This window comes from Marmota marmota, unplaced genomic scaffold (assembly GCF_001458135.2).
Source record: "Marmota marmota marmota unplaced genomic scaffold, marMar, whole genome shotgun sequence".
NCBI lineage: Eukaryota > Metazoa > Chordata > Mammalia > Rodentia > Sciuridae > Marmota > Marmota marmota.
In genome coordinates this window covers 32,895,819-32,923,125 of record NW_025999853.1, presented here as the reverse complement: position 1 = coordinate 32,923,125, position 27,307 = coordinate 32,895,819, and the positions used below count along the sequence as shown (strand labels likewise).

Below are 27,307 nucleotides of genomic sequence, written 5' to 3'. Positions count from 1 at the left end.
GATTGAACCCAGGAGCACTTAACCATTGAGCCACATCCCCAACCCTTTTTTTTTTTTTATATTTTATTTGGAGACACGGTCTTGCTGAGTTTCTTAGGACCTCCCAAAGTAGCTAAGGCTGTCTTTAAACTCATGGTCCTCCTGCCTCAGCCTTTCAAGCCACTGGGATTAGGAGAAGCATGCAACACCACACCTGGCACCACACTTTGTATCTTATAATGTAATTTCCTCAACAAAAGGAGAGAGAAATGCTAATTTCAGTCAACTATTCTTTACTCTTTTTATCTCTTTGGTTTCCCTTTTGTAATCTTATTGTCTCTCTTTTTCTCCTTTTTATTCACAATTTCCATTTTTGCATAAAGTTTTCTCTCCTTTTTCTCTGCCAGTGACCTAGAACTTTCAAATTCAAATGGGTTGAAAATTAATTTATCATGTATGGATTCCTTTGGCTCTGAAGTAATATTCTGGATCAGGGTGGTCAAACTGCTTCTCCTAATACACTATTAGTAGAACCTGTTAAAATGTGTCTCTTAATGTAGTTTTGGAAATGCTGTCCTACATTCACAATAACTTTTAACTGTGTCTAAATTAAAATACTTCATAGTCCTTGAATTTCTTGGCTATCGATTCTGTGTTAATGGAATATATTATTGTTTAGAAGATAAAATATTAATGTTTAGAATTATATTATGTTTTCTTTAAAAATTTCATTGTAGATTGTTTGGGATAACTCTTACAAAGTTGGTTGTGCTGTTACTCCATGTAGAAGAATTCAAAATATTAGACATGCAGCACTTTTTATATGCAATTACGCACCAGGGTAAGTTACTTTAAGATAATAAAAACATAAAAATATGTTTTCTTAACTTTAATATATTATTCTAAGTATTTTATGAACTATAAAAAAGTTAGGTATAAAGTATTAATTAAAAATTTATGTTGAAATATTTTAAATTCCATAGTGAAATAAGCCATAACTTGTACATATTGATTTTATACACTACCCTTGTGTTACATGCTAGAAGAATACTAACTTTAGTATATTTCCAATATCTAGCCTAACTAGTTTAGAATTTAAATTATTTTTCAAAAAATTTATCCCTATATTTATGATAAAAGATAAAAGAAAACAAAATTAAACATGTTAAAATTTATGTAGTAAGGGTTGTTTTACATATACATCAATTTGTAATATGAAAGACATTCAACTGATCACCCAGTGTGGATTGCATTAATTAGGACTGGTCTCTTATATGTAAGGAGCCATAATATCTCTAAGACAGAAGAAAATTTTCAAAGCCTTCTAATCAAGCTATCCATATTAAATTTGAACTCTTTATACTTATCATGTGATTATTTAGCTTGTATGTGAATATCTGCCATTTATGGGACTAATTACCCTTCATAATAACATCCATCTCTGGACAGCTCTGTTGGAAATTTCCAAGATTTCTTACAGGCCATTATGACACTATAAATAATATTATAACTTCTAAATAAGTGAGAAGATATTCTAACCAATGTCTTCAATAAAAAACTAAAAATTGGCTTCTTAATAGGATTGAGAAGGAAGTGCTGCTGAATATAATGTTTTGGAACTAAAGCATAAAGAAAACGAAAAAAGTATTGATTATTGATGGTATTCCAGTATATGGAGAAAACAGTAGAACATAACAGTGAATTAAATTCAGAAAACCCTTTCCTGATAAAGAGATGACCACATTTAGTTTATATTCTTGCAAGGGGGAGATAAACCCTTGTTAAAATTTAAACACATAAATAAATCATATTTTAACTACATAATAAAGTGTAACATAAAAAAGCAGGATATGCAAATAAGGAATGGTTGGTATGGAAGAGAGAGTAGTCACAAAAGGAGGTGGCAAATGAAAAGGAAATAGCAAAATAATATTCTAAGTGTAAGGAAGAGAATGCATAAAATATCTGAGGTTGTATGAGTTTGGTATGTTTGAAGAATGAATAATTCTGCTTAGAAGTAGGAGATGTGGTTGAAAGTTAGATGAGAGAACAAATAGAATAACATAGGCCATATTGAATATTTTCTCATTTATTCTAAATAATGACAAAGTCTTTGGGAAGTCTTAAGCCAGTGAGTAGCAATCACGTTTAGGCTTTGGAAAAAATGATTATGAAAAAGATACTCTGGAAATTAGAAAATGTGGGAAGTAAAATATCATTTCAATAAAGAGATGGAGATTCTGAAAAACAACCAAACAGAAATTCTGAAAATGAAAGACTGAGCAAACCAAATTAAAATTTCAATGGAAAGCATCACCAATAGATTAGACCACTTTGAAGATAGATTTTTCAGGCATTGAGGACAAAATATATAATCTTGAAAATGAAGTTGATCATAAAGAAAAGATGTTAAACTTGGATTCAAGCTGGCAGGCTAGAGAAAGGCTTTATTCCTAGTTGCTCTGTGACTTTGGATTCAAGCAGCAGTAGTACTGCTTTTCTGGGAGGTGAGTGAAAGAGGAATTTCACTAAAGCTTAATATTGGACAGAGTGTTTTGGAGACTCAGAAAGTTGGGAATATTAAACAAAGAAAGACTACATTGAAGCCAAGCCATTTTTGGCTGCAGCAGTAGCAGTGCTGGTCAGCACAGAGGAAGGGAAAACACAGAGGAACACAATGGACAGACTTAGTAGAGAAAACCCTGAAATCAGAAAAGCAGACTGCTATAAATTCTAGCCAGAGAAATTAAGCAAGAGAAGAAAATGAAAGGGACAAAAATAGGAAAGGAAGAAGTCAAATTATCACTGTGTGCAAATGATATGATCCTATACCAAGAAGATAAAACAAAACAAATCCACCAAAGACTGCTGAAGCTAATAAATTTGGCAAAGTAACAGGTTATAAAATCAACATGCAAACATCAATAGCTTTCTTATATACCAAAAACAATCTGCTGAGAAAGAAATTAGGAAAACAATTCTATTCACAATGGCCTCAAAAACAAGCAAAGAATAAATCTAATCAAGGAGGTGAAAGATCACTACAATGAAAACTAGAAAACAAAAGAACATTGAAGAAAGACATTGAGGAAGACCTCAAGATGGAAAGACCTCACATGATCATGGATAGGCAGAATTAATACTCTTAAAATGGCCATACTGTCAAAAGCAATATACATAATTAGTGCAGTCCCTATCAAAATACCAATGACATTTTTTACAGAACTAGAAAAAAATAGTCCTAAAATTTATTTGGAATAATAAAGACCAAAAATAGCCAAAGTAATTTTAAGCCAAAAAAGCAATGCTGGAGGCTTCATAATACCTGACTTCAAACTATGCTACAGAGCTATAGTAATAAAAGCTGCATAGAACTGTCATAAAAACAGACATATAGACCAATGGTAAAGATTAGAAGACAAAGACAAACTCACACAGATAAGTCTTTTGATCCTTGACAAAGGTACCAAAAACATACATTAGAGAAAACATAGCCTTTTTAACAAATGGTGCTGGGACAACTGGTTATCCATATGTAGAAGAATGAAACTAGACCTTTATCTCTCACTCTGTGCAAAAATCAATTCAAAATGGATCAAACACCTCACAATTAGACTAGAAACTATGCAACTGCTAGAAGAAAACATAGGGTCAACACTCCAGCTCAGGCACAGGCAATGACATTCTCAATAGGACCCCTAAAACTCAGGAAATAATGCCAAGAGTTAATAAATGGGACAGCATTGAATTAAAAAGCTTCTGCACAGCAAAGGAAACAATTAGGAATGTAAAGAGAGAACCCACAGAATGGGATAAAACCTTTGGTAGCTGCTCTTTGGAGAGTGGATTAATTTCTAGAACATATAAAGATCTCAAAAGCCTTACACCAAAAAATCAAATAACCCAAGTAATAAGTGGGCAAATGAGCTAAACAGACACATCTAAAAAGAAGAAACACAAATGGCCAACAAATACATGAAAAAATGCTCAACATCATTAACAATTCAGGAAAATGAATATATGGTATATATACACAATGGCGTTTTATTCAGTAATAAAGAAAAAACAAATTGTAACATTTGCAGAGAAATGGTCAAACTAGACACGATTATGTTAAGCAAAATAAATTAATTTCAGAAGGTTAAGGGTTGTATGTTTTCTCTCATGTGGAAGCTAGTGAGGAAGAAGGAAAGCAAAGTTGCTAGGATCTCCTAAAAATCACAGGGAGATCATTAGAGAAAAGGGGCCAATGAATGGGAGATATGGAAGGAGTGGGGAAATGCTGGGGATTGATATTGACCAAATTAGATTGTTAGATTGTGTGCATGTACAAATATGTAACAACAAATCCCCTCATATGTACAACTATAATGCATCAATGGGGGAAAATAGTGAAAGAAAGGATAAAAATGAAAGAAAGAAAAGATGTTAAGAGACCATGAACTGAATATTCAAAAAATCTGGGATAACATTGCAAGACCAAATTTAAGAATTACTAGGGTACATGAAGGTTCTGAAATACAAAGAAAAAGAATGCACAATGTTTTTAATAAAATAATATTCTAAAAATTTCTTATGAAAGACATGGAAAAATGTTTTATGAAAGACATGGAAATTTAAATACAGGAAGCACATAGAATTCCACATAGGCAGGATCAAAAAAGATCTCCAAGACACATTACAATAAAAATTCCTAATATTCAAAGTAAGGATAAAATTTTAAAAGCTGCAAGAGAAAGTGGCAGGTCACAATTAGAGGTGAACCAATTCAAATTTCAACTGAATTTTCAACCAAAACCCTAAAATACAGGAGGCTTGGAATAATATACACCAAGCTTTGAAAGAAAAAGGGTACCAACAAAATTACTATATCCAGCAAAATTATTCAGAATTGAAGATGAAATAAAAATCTTTGATTATATGCAGAAACTACAAGAATTCATAATCATCAGCCTGCACTACGAAACATACTCAATAAAATATTTTATTTGGAAGAAATGAAAAATAAAAACGAAAACCAGCATAGGGATGAATTGCAGTAGAAGAATGAATTAAAGGAAAATGAAGTCTGACTTAAACATTAGAAAATAAACATTACAAATAAATCAAAGTGACAGGAAATAAAAATAATCTCTATAATAAGTTGAATATAAATAGACAAAACTCTTCAACCAAAAGACATAGATTGGCAGATTGGATTAAGTAAATACCCCAACAGTATGCTATTTGCAAGAAATACAAAGACATCTACAGTCTGAAGGTGAAAGGATGGGAAAAGATGTACCATGCAAATTGTAGCTGAAAGTAAGCATAGGTAGATATTCTCATATCCGACAAAGTGGACTTCAGCTGCAATGCTGGAATTTTTTTCATATTTTACTATCTCTAACCTTCTGAGTCTCTGATCTGCTTTGAATATCCAGTTTTAAATTCCAGTAAAGCTTTTTTTGTTCACTCACCTTGCTGAGAAGCTGCCTGTCTGCTTTTATAGCTAAAAAACTATTAATCAAATGGATTTAATAGATGGATAAAAATATTTCATCCTCAATGACTAAATTCACTTTCTTCTCAGCAGTATATGAAACATTTTCTAAAATAGATATTTTAGCTCACAAAACAAATCTTAGCAAATACAAAAAAGTAGAGATAATTTCTTACATCATTTTACATCATGATGGAATTAAGTTTCAAATCATTGACAAGATAAAAACAGAAACTATTTAACACCACCTGGAGCTTAAAAAATACGCTTTTGAACATTGAATAGATAGCAGAAGAAGTCAAGGAAGAAATTTAAAAATTCTTAGGAAAAAACCATAATAGTGATACAACATATCAAAATCTCTGGGACAATAAGAAGGTAGTTCTGAGAAGAAAGGTTAAAGCACTGAGTCCATACATTTAAAACAGAAAGATACCAAATAAATAACCCAATATTATACCTTAAGGAAGACCCAAATCAACAAAATTTGTGATGAAAAAGGAAATATCATCACAAACACCCCTGAAATCCAGAGGATCACTAGAAACTATTTTGAAAATTTGTATTTCAATAAACTAGAAAAATTTTAAGATGTTGACAAATTTCCAGAGACATATGACATACCCAAATTGAACCATGAAGACAGAGAAAACTTAAACAGATCAATATCAAGTAATGAAATTAGAGCAGCTATTAAAACTTTGTGGTAAGATGCAAGATGTCAGGCCAAAGGGAGGGAGCATTCTATGTTGCACCATGACCTGGGACTCAAATAGAGAGAATACTGCTTCTCTGCAAGTGATATTCCTGCTCCTACACAGAGCCCATGAACAACTCCAGGCTTGAGTGTCAGAGTAGGTCTCCCAGCTACTCACCCACACAGGACTACCAGGTGCCCGAGCAGGACCATCAGCATCAGCACCCAAGCAGAACTTTCTGCCACCCACCCAAGCAGAAATACCAGATGCTGCTCCACACAGGACACCAGCAACTACCCATGTACAAGAACTCCAGTCACCACTGCCATGTGGAACCCCATAAGGGCTCCTCCAGTCACCTCCATCTTGAGACTCTGCAGCAACAGAGATAGTCCCCTGTGTATGGTAGCATACCTGCACCTGGAAACTTCACACAGGCTCTCAAGACAGCCGACAGTCCCACACTGCATGCCACAGAGCTGACTTTGAGCACATCGCCCATATCCAATGCCATCTCCTGATTCCCCCACTCAAATCGACACCCCATTGCTGAAAGCAGCTGCCTCCATGTTGGGTCACCTTCAACATCAGCTTTAGTGGGACAACTCCCAGTTTGAAACTCCAGATGGCTAGGTACCCAGTTTCTAACTCCTCCCCAGCAGTCACTAACCCAGCACAGTGACACCCTGGTTACCTTCACCATCCTTAGGGCAGAAATACTAGCTAACAGCAGATGACCCCACCTATTGGGTGAGAAGGGAAGCAGGAAAGATACTGATTCCCAACCAAAGCAATCTTTATTTCTTCCTTTGAGCTTTTTTTCTTCTCCCTCTCTATTCTCCTGCCATCACATCCCCAACATATGTGAAACCAAGTACTTTACATGAATTAGGATTTTGAGGATTGTGACATCTGAATAGTATATTACACATGTGTTGTATGTTCTTTTTTCTCCAATTTTTACTATTTTAACATTTTTTAAAATTTTTCTTAATATATATGTGTGTTTATTTTATGTACTCTACTGTCTTCCTGCTTACTTGTCTACCCAAAATTACTTCCTCTGTATTCTACTGCTATTAACCTTCTCTTTAGATTTCTCTTTCAAACTTTCTAAGGTATAATAACTCTATATCCTGACATCCTACTTCCTCAGCATATCATCCTACACCTCACCCCAGTTCTTTGTCCACTGTCAGAAACTGTAAAGCCTTTTACAAACCTATTGATTATATTGTAGATAATAATTGAATTCACCATTTCTATACATTGTGACCAAACTGTAAATGTCTTACCAACTATTTCTTTTTAGGTTGTATATTGTTTATATTGGGATCTGCTAACATTGTCTTTTCCATCAAAGGAGAGGTATTGGAACCCTACAGGGGCACTATAAGCCTATAGGGTAAAAATGGTAATGCTTCAGATCCACAGTGCTAGAAGGGAAGACACACGAGCAACATGAAAAGGCAAGGAAGGAAAATGCCCCAAACAAATAAAGATACCATATTATTAGAATCCATGGCTGGCACAGCAGAAGAAATTACAGAGAAGGAGTTCAAGTTGTACATAATTAAAATATTTTGTGAATAAAAGGGTGATATAAGACAGCAAATACAGGCAGCAAAAGATCATTTCAACAAAGAGCTACATAAACAAATACAAGAAGCAAAAGATTACTTCTGTAAGGAGATAGAGGTTCTAAGAAAAAAAACAAGTGGAAATCCTTGAAATGATATAAAAAATAAACTAAATTGAAAGCATCACCAACAGATTAGACCACTTGGAAGATAGGACCTCAGAAAATGAACACAAAATATAAACTCTTGAAAAGAATGTAGATCACATAGTGAAAATGGTAAGAAATCATGAGCAGAACATTCAACAAATATGGGATAGCATTAAAAGACCAAACTTAAAAGAGTTGTTGGGATAGAAGAAGGCACAGTGTTTCAAACAGAAGGAATGAACAATATATTCAATGAAATAATATCAGAAAATTATCCAAACATGAAAAAAGAATGGAAAACCAAATTTAAGAGGCATACAGGATGCCAAATGTACAAAATCACAACAGATCCACACCAAGGCATATTATTATGAAAATTCCTAACATAAAGAATAAGGAGAGACTATTAAAAGCCACAAGAGAAAGGAAACATATAATATATATGAGGAAAACAATTAGGTTATATGCAGATTTTTCAAACCAGATCCTGAAAGACAGAAGATTCTGGAACAACATATGTTAAGCTCTGAATGAAAATGGATGCCAACTAAGAATCTGTATCCAGCAAAACTAAGCTTCAGATTTGAAGATGAAATAAAAACCTTCCACGATAAACAAAAGTTAAAAGAATTTACAGCTAGAAAACCTATACTACACAAATCCTTGGCAAAATATTCCATAAAGAGGAAATGAAAAACAGCAATGAAAATCAGCAAAGGGAGATATTACACTAAAGGAAAAACTAATTAAAGGAGAAACCAAGTCAAGTTAAATAACAAAAATTGCTGGGAATACAAATCATGTCTGAATAATAACCCTGAATATTAATGGCCTAAACTCACTAATCAAAAGACATAGTCTAGCAGAGTGGATCAAAAAAAGACCCAACAATATGCTGCCTCCAGGAGACTCATCTCATAGGAAAAAAACGTACAAAGACTGAAAGTGAAAGATTGGGGAAAATGATACCACTCACATGGACTGCGGAAGCAAGCAGAGGTTTTCATCCACGTATCAAATAAAGTAGACTTCAAGCCAAAGTTAATCAAAAGGGATAAAGAAGGACATCTCATACTGCTCAAGGGAACCATACATCAACAAGACCTAACAATTATAAATATATATGCCCCAAATAATGGAGCATCTTTGTTCATCAAACAAATTATTCTCAAGTTCAAGAGTCAAATTGACCACAATGCTATAATTTTGGGTGACTTTAACACACCTCTTTCACCACTGGATAGATCTTCCAAACAAAAGATGAACAAAAAAAATATAGAACTCAATACTACAATCAATAACTTAGACTTAACTGACAAATATAGAATAATTCATCCTTCAACAAGCAAATACACTTCTTTTCAGCAGCACATGGATCCTTCTCTAAAATAGACCATATATTATGCCACAAAGCAACTCTTAGCAAATACAAAAAAGTAGAGATACTACCCTGCATTTTATCAGATCATAATGGATTGAAATTAGAGATCAATGATAAAATAAAAAATAAAAATTACTCCAACACCTGAAGACTAAAAAATATGCTATTGAATGATGCATGGATAACAGAAGACATCAGGGAGGAGAGGAAAAATTCTTAAAGTTAAATGAGAACTCTGATGCAACTTATCAAAATCTCTGGGACACTATGAAGTCAGTACTAAGAGGAAAGTTCATTTCATGGAGTTCATTCCTTAAAAGAAGAAAAAGTCAACAAATTAATGACTTAACATTACATCTCAAAGTCCTAGAAAAAGAACAAATCAACACCAAAAGCAGAATACAGGAAATAATTAAAATCAGAGCTGAAATCAATGAAATTGAAACAAAAGAAATAATTGAAAAAATTGACAAAACAAAAAGTTGGTTCTTTGAAAAAAAAAAAAAGTAAAATTGACAGGCCGTTAGCTATGATAACAAAGAGAAGGAGAGAGAAAATTCAAATTACTAATGTCCATGATGAAAAAGGAAATATCACAACAGACATCACATAAGTACCAAAGATAATTAGAAATTACTTGGAAACTTTTACTTCAATAAAATATAAAATATTGAAGGCATTGGCAAATTTCTAGAGTCATATGTTTTGCCCATATTGAATCATGATGATATACACAACTAAAACAGATCAATTTCAAGCAATGAAATAAAAGATGCCATCAGAAGCCTACCAACCAAGAAAAGCCCAGGACCGGACAGATATACAGCTGAGTTCAACAAGACCTATAAAGAAGAACTAATACATATACTCTTCAAATTATTTCATGAAATAAAAAAAAAGAGGCAGCACTTTCATACTCATTCTATGAGGCCAGTATCACCCTGATTCCAAAACCAGACAAACATACATCAGAGAAAGCAAACTTCAGACCAATATCTCTAATAAATATAGATGCAAAAATTCTCAATAAAATTCTGAGAAATCAAATACAAAAACATATCAGAAAGATAGTGTACCACGATCAAGTGTGGTTTATCCCAGGAATGAAAGTTTGGTTCACCATACAGAAATAAATAAATGTAATTCATCACATCAATAGACTTAAAGAATCATATGATTACATCAATAGATGCAGAGAAAGCATTTGACAAAATACAGCACCCATTCATGTTCAAAACAGTAGAAAAAACAGGGATAACAGGATTATATCCCAAACATCATAAAAGCTATCTGTGCTAAGCCCCAGGCCAACATTCTATATGGAGAAAAATTTAAAGCATTCTCTAAAAACTGGAACAAGACAAAGGATGCCCTCTTTTACCACTTCTGTTTAACAGTTCTTGAAACACTGGCCAGAGCAATTAGATAGACAAAAAAAAAAAAAATTAAAGGGATACAAATAGGAAAAGAAGAACTCAAATTAGCACTATTTGTAGACAATATGATTCTATACCTAGAAGACCCAAAAAATACCACCAGAAATCTTCTAGAACTAATGAATGAATTCAGCAAAGTAGCAGGACATAAAATCAACACCCATAAATCAAAGGCATTTCTGTATATCAGTGACAAATCCTCTGAAAAGGAAACAGTGAAAACCACCACGTTTACAATAGCCTCAAAAAAAAAATACCTAACAAAAGAGGTGAAAGACCTCTACAATGAAAACTACAGCACACTAAAGAAAGAAATTGAAGAAGACCTTAGAAGATGAAAAGATCTACCTTGTTCTTGGATAGGCAGAATTAATATTATCAAAATGACCATACTGTCAAAAGCATTATACAGATTTAAGCAATTCCAGTCAAAATCCCAATGACATTCCTCATAGAAATAGAAAAAGCAGTTATGAAATTCATGTGGAAAAATAAGGATAGCCAAAGCAATCCTTAGCAAGAAGAGTGAAACTGGTGGCATTACTATTCCAGATCTTAAACTATACTACAGAGGAACAGTGACAAAAACAGCATGGTATTGGCACCAAAATAGATTGGTAGGCTAGGTACAGAATAGAGGACACAGATACTAACCCACATAATTACAGTTATCTGATATTAGACAAAGGCACCAAAAACATATATTGGAGAAAAGATAGCCTCTTCACCAAATCATGCTGGGAAAACTGGAAATCCATATGCAACAAAGTGAAACTAAACCCCTATCTCTCACCATGCACAAAACTCAACTTAAAGTGGATCAAGAACCTAGGAATTAAAACAGAGAACCTGCATCTAAAAGAATAAAAAGTAGGCCCAAATCTGTATCATGTTGGATTAGTCTCTGACTTCCTTAATAAGACTCCTATAGTGCAAGAATTAAAATAATAAATCAATAAATGAAATGGATTCAAACTAAAAAGTTTTTTCTCAGCAAAAGAAACTGTCAGTGAGGTGAATAAAGAGCCTACATCTTGGAAGCAAATTTTTACCACTCGTATGTCAGATGGAGCACTAATCTCTAGAGCATATAAAGAACTCAAAAAGCTAAACAACAAAAAACAAATAACCCAGTCAATAAATGGGCCAAGGAACTGGACAAACACTTTTCAGAAGATGATATACAATCAATCAACAAATATATGAAAAAATGTTCAACATCTCTAGCAATTAGAGAGATGCAAATCAAAACTACTCTAAGATTTCATTTAACTACAGTCAGAATGGCAGCTATTAAGAATACAAACACCAGTAATGTTGTTGAGGATGTGGGGGGGAAGGCACACTTATACATTGCTGGTGAGACTGCAAAATGGTGTAGCCAAACTGGAAAGCAGTATGGAGATTCTTTGGAAAGCTGGGAATGGAACCACTTTTTGACCCAGCTATTCCATTCCTTGGTTTATGCCCAAAGGACTTAAAAACAGCATACTATAGAAACACACTCACATCAGTGTGTATAGCAGCACAATTCACAATAGCTTAACTGGGGAACCAACCTAGATGCCCTTCAGTAGATGAAAGGATAAAGAAAATGTGGTATATATACACAATGGAAGCATTAAAAGAGAATAAAACCATGGCATTTGGAAGTAAATGATGGAATGCTAAGTGAAGTAAGCCAATCCTAAAAATCCAAAGGCTGAATGTTTTCTCTGATATGTGGATGCTGATCCATAATGGTGATCAGGGGAAGCATGGGAGAATTAGATGAATTCTAGATAGGGCAAAGGGGTGGGAGAGGAAGAGAGGGCACACAGGGATAGAAAAGATTGTAGAATAAGATGGACATAATTACCTTAAGTACATGTATGAAGATACAAATGGTGTGAATATACTTCATATACAACCAGAGATATGAAAAATTGTGCTCTATTTGTGTAATATGAGTTGTAATGCATTCTGTTGTCATATATAACAAATTAGAATAAAATAAATAGATTTTCATCCAAATTCTACCATACCTTTAAAGAACAACAAATGCCAATCCTCATCAAATTATTCTATGAAATATAAAAGGAGGGAACATTGGCAAATTCATTCTATGAAGCCAGTTTCACTCTAATACCACAACCAAAGACATGAAGTAAAGAAAACTTCAATCCAATATCCTTGATGAACGTAGATGCAAACTTCTTAATAAAATTTTGACAAAGTGCATTCAAAAACACATTAGGAAGAGAGTGCAACATGATCAAGTGGGGTTTATGCCAGGGATGCATAAGCTAATAGAATTAATGGAATTTAGGACAAATTAATAGAATTAAGGACAAGAATTACATAATTATCACAATAAACGCAGAAAAAGCATTTGACAAAGTCCAGTGCCCATTTGTGTTTAAAACACTGGAGAAACTAAGATAGAAGGAAATTACCTCAATATTGTAAAAGCCACGTATGACAAACTGAAGATCGACATCATACTGAATGGAGCAAAACTGAAAACATTTCCTCTAACAACAGGAACAAGACAAATGTTGCAACTCCTGTTCAACATAGTCCTTGAAAATCTAGCCAGAGGAATTAGGCATGAAATGGAGATTAAAGGGATACAATTAGGAAAAAAATAAAACAAACAAACAAAAACTAAAGTCTCTCTGTTTGCTGGCAACTTGATATTATATTTAGAAGACCCCAAAAACTCCACCAGAGGACTTCTAGAGCTAATAAACAAATATAGTAAAGTAGCAGATACAAGATCAACATACATAAATCAATTGCTTTCCTGTACTCCAACAACAAATCTGTTGAAAAAGAAATTAGGAAAACTATCCCATTCACAATAACTTCAAAAAATAAAATACTTGAGAATTAGTCTAACAAAGGAGGTGAAGGAACTCTACAATGAAAACCATAGAATTCTGGAAAAGAACTTGAAGAAGACCTTAGAAGACAGAAATAGCTCATATTGGTGGGTAGGCATTTACTATTGTCAAAATTGCTATACTACCAAAAGTAGTATATAGATTCAGTACAATCCCATCAAAATACTAATGATATTCTTCACAGTAGTAGAAAAAACAGTTGTAAAATTCATTTGCAAAAGTGAGACCCAGAATACCTAGAACAATCCTGTGCAAAATGAGCAATGCTAGAGGCATCACAACACCAGACTTCATATTATTCTATAGAGCTATAGTTAACAAAATAGCATGGTACTGGCACTAAAACAGACACGAAGACCAATTGAATAGAATAGAAGACACAGAGACAAACCCACATGGATACTGTCATCTGACACTAGACAAAGATTCCACAGATATATATGGGAGAAAAGATAGCCTTTTGAACAAATGGTGCTGGAAAACTGGAAATCTATAAGTAGAAGAATGATACTTAAGCGCTATGTGTCAACTAGCACAAAACTGAACTCTAAGTGTATCAGATACCTAGGAATTAGGTCAGAAACTCTGCAACTACTAGAAAAAAATATAGACCAAACAAACACTCCAACATGTTGGCACAGAATCTGACTTTCTTAACAAGACTCCAAAATAAGTACAAGAAACAAAACCAAAAATCAATAAGTGGGGATGGGGTTGTAGCTCAATGGTAGAGCACTTACTTAGCCATGTGTCAGGGACTGGGTTCAATCCTCAGAACCACATAGAAATAAATAAATAAGGTGTTGTGTCCATCTATGATTGAAAAAAAATAAAAATAAGTGGGATGGCATCAAATGAAAAACTTTTGCACAGCAAAAGAAATAAGAGCATGAAAAGAGAGCCTATGGAATGGGAGAAAATCATTGTCACCTGATCTTCAGGAGCAGTGTATTTCTAGAACTCAAAACACTTAACACCAAAAAATTTAAAAAACAAAAAATGGGCAAAAGAACTAAACACATATTTCTGTAAAGAAGAAATACAAATGATCAATAAAATATGAAAAAAATTTTAACATCTCTAGCAATCCAGGAACTGCAAATCAAAACTACATTGAGATTTCATCTCATTATAGTCAGAAAGATAATTAGCAAGAATATGAATAATACATATTGCTGAGGATGTGGGGAAAAGGAACACTCATACATTGTTGATGGAGTATGGAGATTCTTCTAAATGTTAGTATTGGAACCACCATGTGACCCAGCTATCCTGCTCCTTGGTATATATCCAAACTATCTAAAACCATCATACTGTAAATATACAGCTACAGAAATGTTTGTAGCAGTACAATTCATAATAGCCAAGTTATGGAACCAACCAAGGTGCCCTTCAAAACATTAATAGATAAAGAAAATGTGGTATATTTACATAATGGAGTATTACTTAACCATAAAGATGAAGGAAATTATGGCATTTGCTGATGGAGACCATCATGCTAAGTTAAATAAACCAGACCCAGAAAATCAGTTTGAATATTTTCTCTTATATGTAGAAGCTAATCCAAAATAAGGTAGGCAAGAAAAGAAAATGGTGGGGGAGTTCCATCAAAATAGAAGAAAGTGGAAAAGTGAAAAGGGATTTCAGGGAAGGAGGATGGACAGGATAAGGGGAAAACATGGAATGAATCTGACATCATTTTCCTAAGATACATATGAATATGCCACAGTAAATCTCACCTTTATGTATATTCATAAGACATTAATTTAAAAAAATACTCTAAGAGCAGAAAGGTTAATAGAGGGAAGGGAACAGGGGGAAGGGAAAAGAAAGGAGGAGTACTAGGGACTGAATTAGAACAAATTATATTCCATATTTTATAATTATGTCAAAATGATTCCTAATGCTATGTATAACTAAAGAGAATTAATTAAAAGATAGTGCTTCACAAATTACATTGCGAAACAGTTTCACAGAATTCTCCAAAGTAAAATGTTTAAAAATATGCAATTGTTTAATTAGAATAAAATGCTTTGTGATTTTTTTTTCACTAAATTAATAAAGAAGTAAACTCTAATCATCTAATGCAAATACTGAAATTAAAATCACAGATATCTGAACATAAAACAATATTTATTTGATTTTCTAGTTAAGAAATTAGGAGATATTACATGAACATTCAACAAAAATACCCATTAGAAAACTGACATCTTCATTGTTGCCGCCATTGTCATCATCATCATCATCATCATCATCATGCCATTGAACATTATACTAATTAATGCCTCAAATAAAAAATGTTCTGAATAAAAAAGATTATTCTGATTGTTGTATAAAGAATGAAGTATAGGGAAACAAGGATACAAAAAGCACAATTAGGAGGCTCTTTCTATACAGGACAAATACTGCTATAGCTTAGATTAGGGTTCCAGCATGTGGATTGATTTTCTATTATTGCATATTGGATTACCACAAATACAGTGTTTAAAACAGCATTCACTTATAATTACAGTTCTGTAGGTCATACATGCAGACACAGTGTACCTGAATTCTCTACTTCATACTTCAAAGGCCAAAATCAGTGTGTCAGCTGAACTCCAAGTTGGAGGCTATTATGAAAAAAATCTGCTTCCAAGCTCTGTTAGTAGAATTCAATTTTATGTGGTTATGTGATACTATTCCCATTTCCTTGCTGTCTCTCAGCCAGGCCTTGCACTCATCTTTTAAAGGCAATCTTTATTCCATGACACATTTTCAACTCAGCAAAAGCATTCTGTTTGTTTTTTTTTTTTTAAACTTCAAAGACATGTTTTCCCTTCTATGACCAGCCAAAGTAAACTCTCAGCTTTTAATAAAACCAACTGGGGAATAGGGGAGGTTGCTTTCTCTGCTGCTCCATGGTGTGAAACCAAGAAAACAGATAGGCAGCTTCTCAGCAAGGTGGATGAAAAAAAGGGAGAAGACTTTACAGAGATTTAATACTGGATACTCAAAGCAGATCTGGAACTCAGGAAATTGGATATAATAAAATAAGGAAGAAATCCCGAGCAGTACTGCTGCTGCTGCTGCCGGAGTCACCAACCAGAGCAAAGTGGAGAGATAAGGGAACCTGTCTTTTTAGAAGGACTTAGGCATGTCTGGTTACCAAGAAATCAGAAACCAAAGACGTTGCCCAACTAAACTGAAAGGAATGCTGCACAATATCCTTGTGTGGAAAGAAGCTACATCTCTGCCTGCTTCCTGCAGAGGACAGAGGAAGTAATCGTTTTGCAGCTACAGAATTGGGGCTGGCAGCTAGAGGAGCCATTTCCTAGCAAACCTTAGTTTGGCTCAAAATACAGGCCTATCAAACCTACACTGCAAGACACAGAGTGTGCCTAAATGACCAGGAGAAATGTGAAGAGGAGTTTACAAAAAGCAATGGTGGTCATGGAAAACCATCTGGCTCTCCTCTTCACACTCCAATCTGGCCACTTGCAGGACCAGCTGGGAGTGTTTTGTAAATCGTGCTCAGCAAGAGACTAAGCACCACTTACTTGGAAGGTCAGAGAATTCAGTATTATTTATGCAATTTGACCCAGATGAGATAGTGTTCTAAACTTCTGGGCCCCAAGCTGAGGTCACATGGGGTTTTTATAGGAAATGACATGATTTTTTAACCATTACAACATTGATGGGATTAAATTTTTGGCCTACATGACCAAAGACCATGTATAGAAATATTACAATAAGTAGTTCACAGGTGCAGAACAAAGTCAGTAAAACAATTGTGAGTGTTATCATGAAGTGGCCTTTACCATGATCAACAGTAACTCAAGATAACTTGATTTTATCCCCCTAAGAGCTATATTTCTAAAAACTAAGCCTATAAGGCTATAGTTTAGACAGCAGTTAATTGGCCTAGCAATTAATTAAGTAGCTACATTCCTACAGAGTTCAGAAAGTTACAAAGTATTAGAAGAAGTGACTCTTTTTACAGGCATCTGGTGACTATCTGGCCTTGAAAGCCTGGAACAGGCGTGTTTCCATTTAAAGAAGGAGTAGTTGGAATCCTAGTGACAGTGATTTATAGTTCAATAGATAGGGACTCACAGGCTTCCCATAGAAAGGCTGGCAGAAGGGGAGGGGTATCAGTCCTTTTCCCAAGTGTTGGTTCTTCATCATAACACTCTTATCATTTCATTGTATAGTCAGGTCTGATTTTTCTATCATAAGAGAGACCCTCCCAGCTGGTCAGGTATTTGAAAGAGTGGGGGTGGAAGAGATTGAGTTTAGAGACTAAACCCAGGAGACAGGAAATGTGGAGTCCACAGGTGACAGAGCAGACAAAGAATTGGCTCCTCCTCTACACAAGTGGAACCCAGGGGAGATCCCTAGAGTACAGTCTTCCTGCATGGACTGGCAACTGCAGGGCCCTGGAGGTGGGCTGATTTAAAATCTCCAGACCAATTACCATTCAACAAAGAACCTGGAGCCTACCCAAGCGTAAACCTCCAGGAGTTCTGCCTACAGGATTTCCTCTCTCACTCAAGCAACTCCACCCTGAGGGTGGGACAGGCATCAAACTCCAGATCATCCTACCTAACACTGCTGAGAAGGGAAGCTGAGAATCTTTTGAACTCCAAAGGCAACAATTCTTTAACATTTCATCAAAATATTTTTTTCTTTTTGTTTTCTTTCTTTTTCTTGTCTTTTTTCTCTTTTTTCTTGTTTAATTGTAACCTAAATCATTCATGGACACTTATACATATTCATATTTGTTTTTTCTCATTTCCAGCACTTTTGAAGCTAGCTATTTTTCATGGATCATAGTTCAATAGATAGGGACTCACAAATATTCACAAACAGAATATTTGATTCGTATTTTTCAGTTTTGTTTTGTATGCTTTTTAATTTTATTTTTAATTTTTCAATTTTTAAAATTTTTACTTGATATATTTTTCTTTCACTTGTCTGTTTCCCTTGATTCTCTCTCTTTTCTCTGCTAATAGCCAATCTCTGTTGTTCTCTCTTATACTCTTATGTTAACTTTTTACTTCTATTTTCTCTTCTTTCTTATGAGCAAAGACATGATTAAGATGAGTATCTTTTCCTAGATTAAGCAGGTGAGCAATAAATGCCATCACATGTATCTTTATAAAAGAGAGGGAGAGGGAGATTTAGCACTAGACAACCAGAAGAGGAGGAGACAATGTTAGCAGGAAAAAATTCAAGAGGAAAAGATTGGTGTCAGGGATCCATAAGCAAATAAGGTCCAAAAGCCATTGGAAGTTGGAAAGTCAAGGCACAGATTCTTCTGTAGAGACTTTGGAGGGAGCACAATCCTGCTAACACCTTGATTTTGGACTTTAGGTCTCCAAAACTACAAGAGCATGAATTTCTGTTGTTTTAAATCACCCAGTGATATTTTAAAGTAGCCAGAAAATTAATACAGAATGGAAAAATAAAACCTATTCAACCATACAGAAAATATGAGTCAAAGATACTTGAAAAATTCCTTTATAACACAAAGAGGAAGGAAATAAGTCAAAATAGATTTGAAAAAAAGAAATATGTAGGGGTGGTAAATCTAAATTTTGCATTCTTAACAAAGAACAAATGAAAGAAATCACTTTTAAAAGTACACCATTCTATTTACTTCCTGAGAACATACCTAAAATATATTTTCTATAGGGCCAAACAGTGAGTTTTGGCTCAACAGAATCTAGACCATTTTCCATGCCTGGCCTTTAGAAACTTTCTACTTGATCTTTCATTCTCTTGGTCTTTCCTCATCTGCTGGCTGGATGCAACAGATCTGATAGAGAATTCAGATATTCAAGAGGGTAACAAGGCCATAAGATGAAAACAACCCCATGCCTCAGAATGAAACCACATAGCAGACACTCTATATAGCAGACATATCTACCATCTGACACCAATTCTGTACTATGACATTAATTCTACTTACCTAGCATGAAAATGGTGAGGAAAGATCAGATTCAGAATATTCTTTAAATATGGAATTAATATACTTCCTGGTGAATTTGATTTGGGGGCTGAGTGAAATAGAATATTCAAGGATGGCACTTATGCCATTAGTCTTAGCAACTGGATGAATGGTGATGCCATTAACTACGAGAGGGAATACTTTCAGAAGACCAAAGTTTGAAGGAAGACCAAGTATTCTGTTTCTGACCCATTACATGGAGAAATAAATGCAAGAAATGTAAATTAGTCATGAGAAGGAAATAGACATATGAATTCTGGGACAGTTTACTAAGTAAAGAGTACTACAGGTACAAAGACCCTGAGTTGGAAATGTTTCTCAGTTATGAGAAAGTAGGAAAAATAAAACAGAAGAGACTTAAGAACTAGCCCTACATGACTACAATATCTCAACCTCAGTTAGAGGCACCAGCAAAGGTGTATGAGGAGAGGCTATTGTGGTAAGAGAGAAACCAGGACTATATGAGCAGAGTTTTTAATAACATTTAGACTCACTTTCTTGTCAGTCCCTTTTATGATATATAGGCTGTTCTGTTTCCATGCTCTTCTGCACAGACAATTTATGATTCAATGCATATCATTTATATATTTTGAACAGTAGTTCAAATATAAATAAATTGAAAATAATTCATATTGCCCATTTAAAAAGGGGCTATGTGAAGAGCTATGACAGCGATATCTATATCACATTCATTGTCCAGTCAATTGTAATTTGAAGACATGATAACTTTAAATATGAAAAGATGTTCATCTGAAACTTAAAAAACACAGTAGATAAATGAAAAAATGAAAGATTTATGAAACAATCCTTATTATGTGTGATAAAACAAATTATATGAAATAATACTTTATTCATGGCTAAGTACAATATTCTAATCTCTTTTGTATTTTAAATTAATGTTTTTGTGAAACACTAGATTTGATTTATGACCTACTTGAATTTGAAAAAAAAATTGGCCAATTTAGAACATTCTATGTTGTTTGCCAGGAGAGGAGAAAGAAAGGAAGTATGTATAAGAGTTGAGTAAAAGCTATTTTGTTGGTTGCTAATGCACATTTTAAACTAAAGAAAGCCATTGATATATTGAGAGAGGGGAGAGAATTAAAAGAGCAAGTTCTATCTGAAAAGAGGCAGGAAAGAATTATACAAAATGAAAATGTGGAAAAATTCTTAATAATGAATATTTTTCATCTCTTCTTAAAATAGGGCTCATGAAGGTTTAACCTATTTTATTGATCTTTAAGAATAAGATATTTTGGAATGTATTCAGCATTCCTTATTCTTTTGTTTAAGTTTTATTATTTTGACCTATTCAGCCTTTCCAATGGTTTTCTTGGAGAGGTATGTGTGTGAAGAGGCTGTTATATGTTGCTGTTTTTAAAAGATATACAGCATTCTTTAATTATTGAATATATTTAAAGATTCATGTTTTCCTCCAACTACAATTTTTTGCTGGACTTTAGGATCTCATACAGTATGGCCTCTTTCTCATTGCTTTATGTGGATTATAATTTTCAGTAATTTTAATAAAATATGTCTAATATAAGATATATATTTATGAGGGAAAGTTCAAAGGTATCAAGAAAGAAGTAACATTCCCATTCTGTCTTCTGTTACCCTCCCCAGCATTTCATCCTAAAAGGTATATTCTGTCTGTATATGCCAAATCATATCTGTCTCTGTGTGTGCTTTTCAGTAATTCAAACAGGAATACACTACACTTACTCTGAGGTTACTTAATTTTTTGAAGATATCCTTTGGAAGTTTTGTCATTTGAGTGCAAAATGTTTCTGAATTCTTTTTAATATTTGCATAGTGTTTTTTTAATGTATGTACAAAAATGTATTTAAGCAATATTTTCCTTTTAAGGAACAATTAGGCTGTTTTATTATTTTTATTACAAAAGATGTTTCTGCAATTATCCAGATAGATATGTAATTCTCAGCAAAGTATTTGTAATTCACAGTCACGGAATTGCTAGGTCAAAAACAAAATTTTCAATTTTGATAAATATTACTAAATATCTATTCATTATTGTTACACCATTTTTGTATTATAATACTTCTTATATTTCATGTAAGAAAGGACTTATTTCTCAACTCCCTTGTTAAGATAATGCATTCTCACACATTCAGCTATGTACAATTAGGAAGTCAGTATACTTTTGAGGGGTAGGTTACTGAAGATTGAACCCAAGGGTACTTTACCACTGAACTATAATCCCCAGCCCTTTTTTTAATCTCAAACTTGAGATCCTTTTGCCTTAGCCTCCCAAGTCACTGGGATTCCAGACATGCTCCACCATGCCTGGCTCATTATATTTCTAATTATCATCTCTATGAAGGTTCTCTACCACTTGTATGAATCCAGTGAGACCGAACTGTCACACAAGAAGTCAAGCAAAGAAAAGGTATTACTTACAGATAGGCAGGAAGTAAAAACAGAAGTCTAGGATCCAAGTAAGGTGGTCTCCCAAGACTCAGGAAAGTCACTTAGGGAGGATGGTATCTTATCTGTGAATGCCTCATGTCACACCACAGCTGAACACTCTGTCCGGTTTATACTAAGGACACATCTTGACTCACTGAACTCAAGCATTGCAAAATAACCTATTCTAGCTTGGGCTGTTCCAAATGGTTCCTCTTTATCTGGGAACACTACCTTGTCTGCACATTCTGCAGTTATTCTGAGAACCAAAAGTGGGAAAGAAAGTTGAGTTGGCTAGGCCCTCTGAGGACCTGTCCTCTCACAATCTTTATTTCAGGGGAGTTCAGTTATTATTTTGTGCATTTCAAAAAAATTGGATTTCATTTACCAAGACCTGACTGTTCCTGTACAATCAATACTTTTATGTGAAAGTTTCCAATACTTTTAAATTATAGGAGTGTTTTATAGGTCAATAAAATTACCTCTTTTGTAGTAAATTTATGAATATTTTACCAGTATAATGCTTAACATTTGACTTTATGATGCAATTTATTTTGTCAAATAGAATAATTTTACTGTAGATAAAAATATGTCAATACTTTTCTTGGGTTTTGAGATTTGTCATTCTTAGATGTACTTTCACAAAATATTTTTACTCTTTTTAATCACATTAGATTTTCTTCTAGAAATTAATTTTTATCTTTTAAATATGTGACCCATTTTTTTCTGAATATTTTTTAAGCTGGCATAAAAATCAGTATTCTGCTTAAAATAACCCATAAAGACTGGAGAAAACATAAAACAACTGTTTTCAGGCATTAGAAAACAACCAATATAGGACTAGAATATTTACAAATAGATAATAACTCAGTGGGAACCCCATATTTGCTCTGTTTTTTCTCCCTAAGAATTTACCTTACCTTTAACCAAAGAGATATATTTCAAGCAAAAAATATATATTTTTCTGAGTAAAAGAAACACCAGTGTCTTTGATGCCTGGATATTTAGACTCAGGATACCAAAAAGAAAACAAAGAAGAAACCTTGAAGTCTCTGTAAAATTTCTTTGTGGGCCAAATACTAACCTACACATCCCAAGGTAATATTCTGGAAGGATTATTAGGGAACAGATATTCAGAGGCTGAATACCCACACAGATTGCAGAGGCTGAACAGTGCTGAGAAACAGAGTTGCGATTGAGACCAGGTAAAATGGAGAGATCTTGGCTAAAACTCTGAACATTTATTTCAGAAAAACCATGCCCTAGGATTAAGAACCATTGCCTAAAAGTAAGGACCATGGTAGGAATAAGGTAAACACTGATGTAGAACTATCTAGTCCTAAAACCAGGCCTCAACTGAATTAAGGTTAATTGCCAGTAATTCAACTGCCAAAGTAAAATTCGCCATTTTTTTAAAAAAGCTGATGAGATAATTAATTTTATATATCAACTAAATTAGGATATGATGCCCAGTGTTTGTCCAAACTAGTCTAGATATAGCTGTAAAGGTATACTTTAGATGTGATTAATATTTAAATCAGTAGACTTTAAATAAACCAGATTATCATTTATAATATGGGTGACCCTCGTATGTTCAATTTAAACTCTGAGTTTATTTAAAGTTCAATATAAACTTTTTCATATTGGCTTATGAAAGAAAAATCTGAGAATGAAAATTGCCTCCAGATGTTCCCCTTCAGACTCAAGACTACAACATCAGTACTTGTCTCCTGCCACTGGCCTGCCCTTCTGATTTTGGACTTGTCAGCCCCTACAATTGTGGAAGCCAAATCCTTAAAATTCTCTCCCCCGCACCCCTCTCTCTCTCGTGTGTGTAATCTATTAATTATGTTTCTCTGGAGGATCCTAATGCATATTTGGGTACTAGCAATGGGTTTGAGCCCACAAGTATCTATTAGGCCTGCTGGAATATGTAGACCAAGTAGCAGAGCAACTTGCATGGCAGCCCAGACCTGTTATAGATCTTTTCTTGTTCTAAGCCACTCAAAACTAGCAGCTTTTAATGCCATTCAGTAAATGGACTGCAGTAGCATATTTTGCTAAGATGAATGAGGGAGTTTAACAGAAATGTGTGTAAAGTAAAATAGCTTTACATATGCATGGATAATTTGAAGCAGAAAACAACAAAATTCATACTTTCTTTACTTTGAATAGAGACCTGGATTACCTGCTTGATGAACAAGGCAGTAGCAGATATGGTTCTAGTAAAGGCAAAGAAAGTTTCCACCACCCCTAGACTGCATCTTTGCAGAAGACTATGTATCTATTAAAACGTTTTAAACAGTGGTCTTCCAATGGACTTGGGGTCAGAAATAGGATTAGTTATTTGTTAGGCCACCTAAGCCCATGTTCCTATAGGCAGCAAAGTACTGAAGCTAGAAGGCTAGTAAAAGTTCCAGTGGGCTATGTTCAGCATCTGGACTTGCTTTCTATGACCCATTGGCTGCTTCTTTAAAAATGGCAAATGCCCAAAGACAAAATATTTTATATTTCTTACAGCACTGTTAAGGCAACTATGAAACTTCAATGGACTTTGCTAGATTCAGATACTTAGATCTATCTATAGTTTCCTCCTAATCCAGTCCAGCCATTCCAATTGTAGATGAGAGTTGTATAGTATATTCAGACTTGAATTGATTTAGGTGAAACTTTTTTGAATGTCAGAACTAGAGGGAGATTGACATAGAAGAATATTAGCCTGACATATACTTAAATAATGATTATGAAAATTGAACTTTAAAAAAGAGGTCTAGCCCAGTGGCTTGGGAGGCTGAGTCAGGAGGATTGTGAGTTCAAAGCCACAAAAGTGAGGCACTAATCAACTTGGTGAGACCCTGTCTCTAAATAAAATATGAAATAGGGCTGGGGAGGTGTCTCAGTGGTTGAGTGCCCCTGAGTCAATCCCTGGTACCTCCCCCCAAAAAGTAAAAAATAAAAAAGAGGACTAGTATTATTGTGTAGTGTGTATCTTTATACTGACTAGAATTTTTCATAGGTACAAAGGCAGAGGTCCCCCATCCCAGAGGTCTTGGGGAGGATGAGCTTTGCTGTTATGTTGGAGGCATCTGCTTCAGTGAGAAAGAATTAGAGCAATAAAACTAGAATAAGGTGTAGTGAAGTTGACTAGATTAATTCTTCAGTTTCTGGAAGACTGGTGCTCTAGGTAGGTTCTAAATAAAATATATATTCTCCTTGAATAGAACAGTGAAATTATAGAAGTGATATAAGGTCTGCAAGTAATCACAAACCTCTGGATGTCCTTGATGGAACAGTTGCAATTTTTAGGTATCAGATATCTTACTGGGTATAAGCAAAACCATCTTGATTAAATAAGATATGGTTCTGAGATTTGATATTCAGATTTCTAAATATGTGTTTGTTGTGTTTGGCTATCCTTCTAGATGACCTATAGTGCCTAACCAGGAACCTATATGCCTAATGTTTATTTTTATAACTTCCAATTGCCTTCTAGGTATATATGCAGTCTTGTTTAAATGGCAAGATCTTGTTTAAATGGTACTAGTGACCCATCCCTGCCACTCAGAGTTATCTTTCACCTATATAGTTTTTCTTTTGTATCCTAGGATTTTATGTACACTTCCCTTTTCCTCCTTTAATTCTAGGTAATTGATGTAACCATTCTTACTTGGCTCTTTAGCTCAAACAATGGATTAATTCAACTTTGTAAAATACCACTTAAATTCATTTGCTTGTTTATTTTATGTCTATGTATTTTTCACATGGATTCCAAAGTAATACATGCAGCTGGATCTTTGGGACAACAGGCATTTCAGGATTTTAAAAAAAACTTCATGTAATCAACATATCATTTCTATAGAATTTTATATACATTTTTACCAACCAAAAAGTAATTAATCGTAAAATATTCTATAGCATCCATTTGGAAAGGATGTATTTTGCTACAAAAATAAAAGAAACTTTAACATCCTTATTTTTGAACTCTTATATTTAAATTAGGATACTCTGTTTCAGGCAAATGGGATTTCATTTCAGAAGAGACTGTGTGTGGGGTTGGAAAAATGGGAAGATTGCATCTCTAAGTACTTCTTTGAGTCCACTTTCTTAATCAAATAACTGCTTAAGACTAATTAAAATTGGTAACTATAGTATTTAAATAACATGTAAAAATTGAGTCTTTTCCTAACAATTTTCTGCTTTTTTGTAGAGGAGCTCTATCAAGAAGGCCTTATGAACCAGGAGTATTTTGTACTCGTTGTGGCAACCGTGACAAATGCACAGATTTTCTATGCAGTAAGATAAAGAAAATAACTTAAAAATGAGAAGAAAAACATCCATAATGCTTAGGACAAGAAAAGTGAAGTGACTGCACACTAGTTTTTTTGTGAAGTTAATATTATTCTTATTATTCTAATGCTATTATCATATTATCAAAGGAGGATTGAAACAGTATCTTTAGATTTTTCTAAACTATAGAGCCTTTTCTTCAGAGCTTTGCTTCTATTTCTTCCCCTAAGAACATACCAGAATGTTAGGAATAAGGACTGATAAATAAAAGCTAAACCTTGAAAATGCTTCACAGTTTGACAATGACTATGTTAAACAAAAGAATATCCCAAAATATTTGTCAAGATAAAAAAAAAAGTAAAGTAATAAATATTTAATAGATTTTTCTCATTGTCCCACCCCCCAAAAAAACCTAGAATTCCAAAAATGTTCAGAGAATAAAAAGTAGAAAATGTATTTGATTATACTTTTATTGTTTTTTTCAAACATAAAAGCATATATTCTGATGGTATATTTATAGTTAGATTATACAAGGCTTAAAATAAAGTGGTAGGGGATAAATTCAGAGCATATTATGCTTTTGTGCAAAAAAAAAAAAAAGCAAAAACAAAGAGAAAGTAGAGGGCAGTTTTAATGTAACAACACTGTCACTATTGGGATGAGCACACTCAAATATTTCTGCCTTTGCTTTACTTGAATCAAGATGGAAAATCTTGCTCTTCCTCTTCATCACCAATAAAATGCAATGAAATTAAAGCAGTAATAAAAAGCCTTCCAACAAAGAAAACCTAAAGAATTCTCAGTTAGATTTTACTAGACCACTAAAGGAGAACTAATGTCAATTCTCCTCAAATTATTCTATAATGGGGCTGGGGATGTGGCTCAAGTGATAGCGCGCTCGCCTGGCATGCATGCGGCCCAGGTTCGATCCTCAGCACCACATACAAACAAAGATGTGTGTCTGCCGAAAACTAAAAAAAAAAAAAAAAAGTTCTCTCTCTCTCTCTAAAAAAA

At 34.0% G+C, this 27,307-nt stretch overlaps 1 protein-coding gene and 1 long non-coding RNA gene across 2 annotated transcripts in view; one reads left to right on the top strand and one right to left on the bottom strand.

The window, feature by feature from the left end:
- Positions 1-22,142, bottom strand: part of LOC125617288 — a 49,950-nt gene extending 27,808 nt beyond the window's left edge. The window contains exon 1 of the long non-coding RNA XR_007348271.1: positions 22,001-22,142. This is a non-coding gene — a long non-coding RNA (uncharacterized LOC125617288). The remainder of the gene's footprint in view (positions 1-22,000) is intronic.
- Positions 1-27,307, top strand: part of Glipr1l2 (GLIPR1 like 2) — a 58,446-nt gene that overhangs the window by 17,614 nt on the left and 13,525 nt on the right. Inside the window, exons 3-4 of the mRNA XM_015482606.2 lie at positions 717-820; positions 26,214-26,299. Of these exons, the coding sequence (XP_015338092.2) occupies positions 717-820; positions 26,214-26,299 (190 nt within the window). The remainder of the gene's footprint in view (positions 1-716; positions 821-26,213; positions 26,300-27,307) is intronic.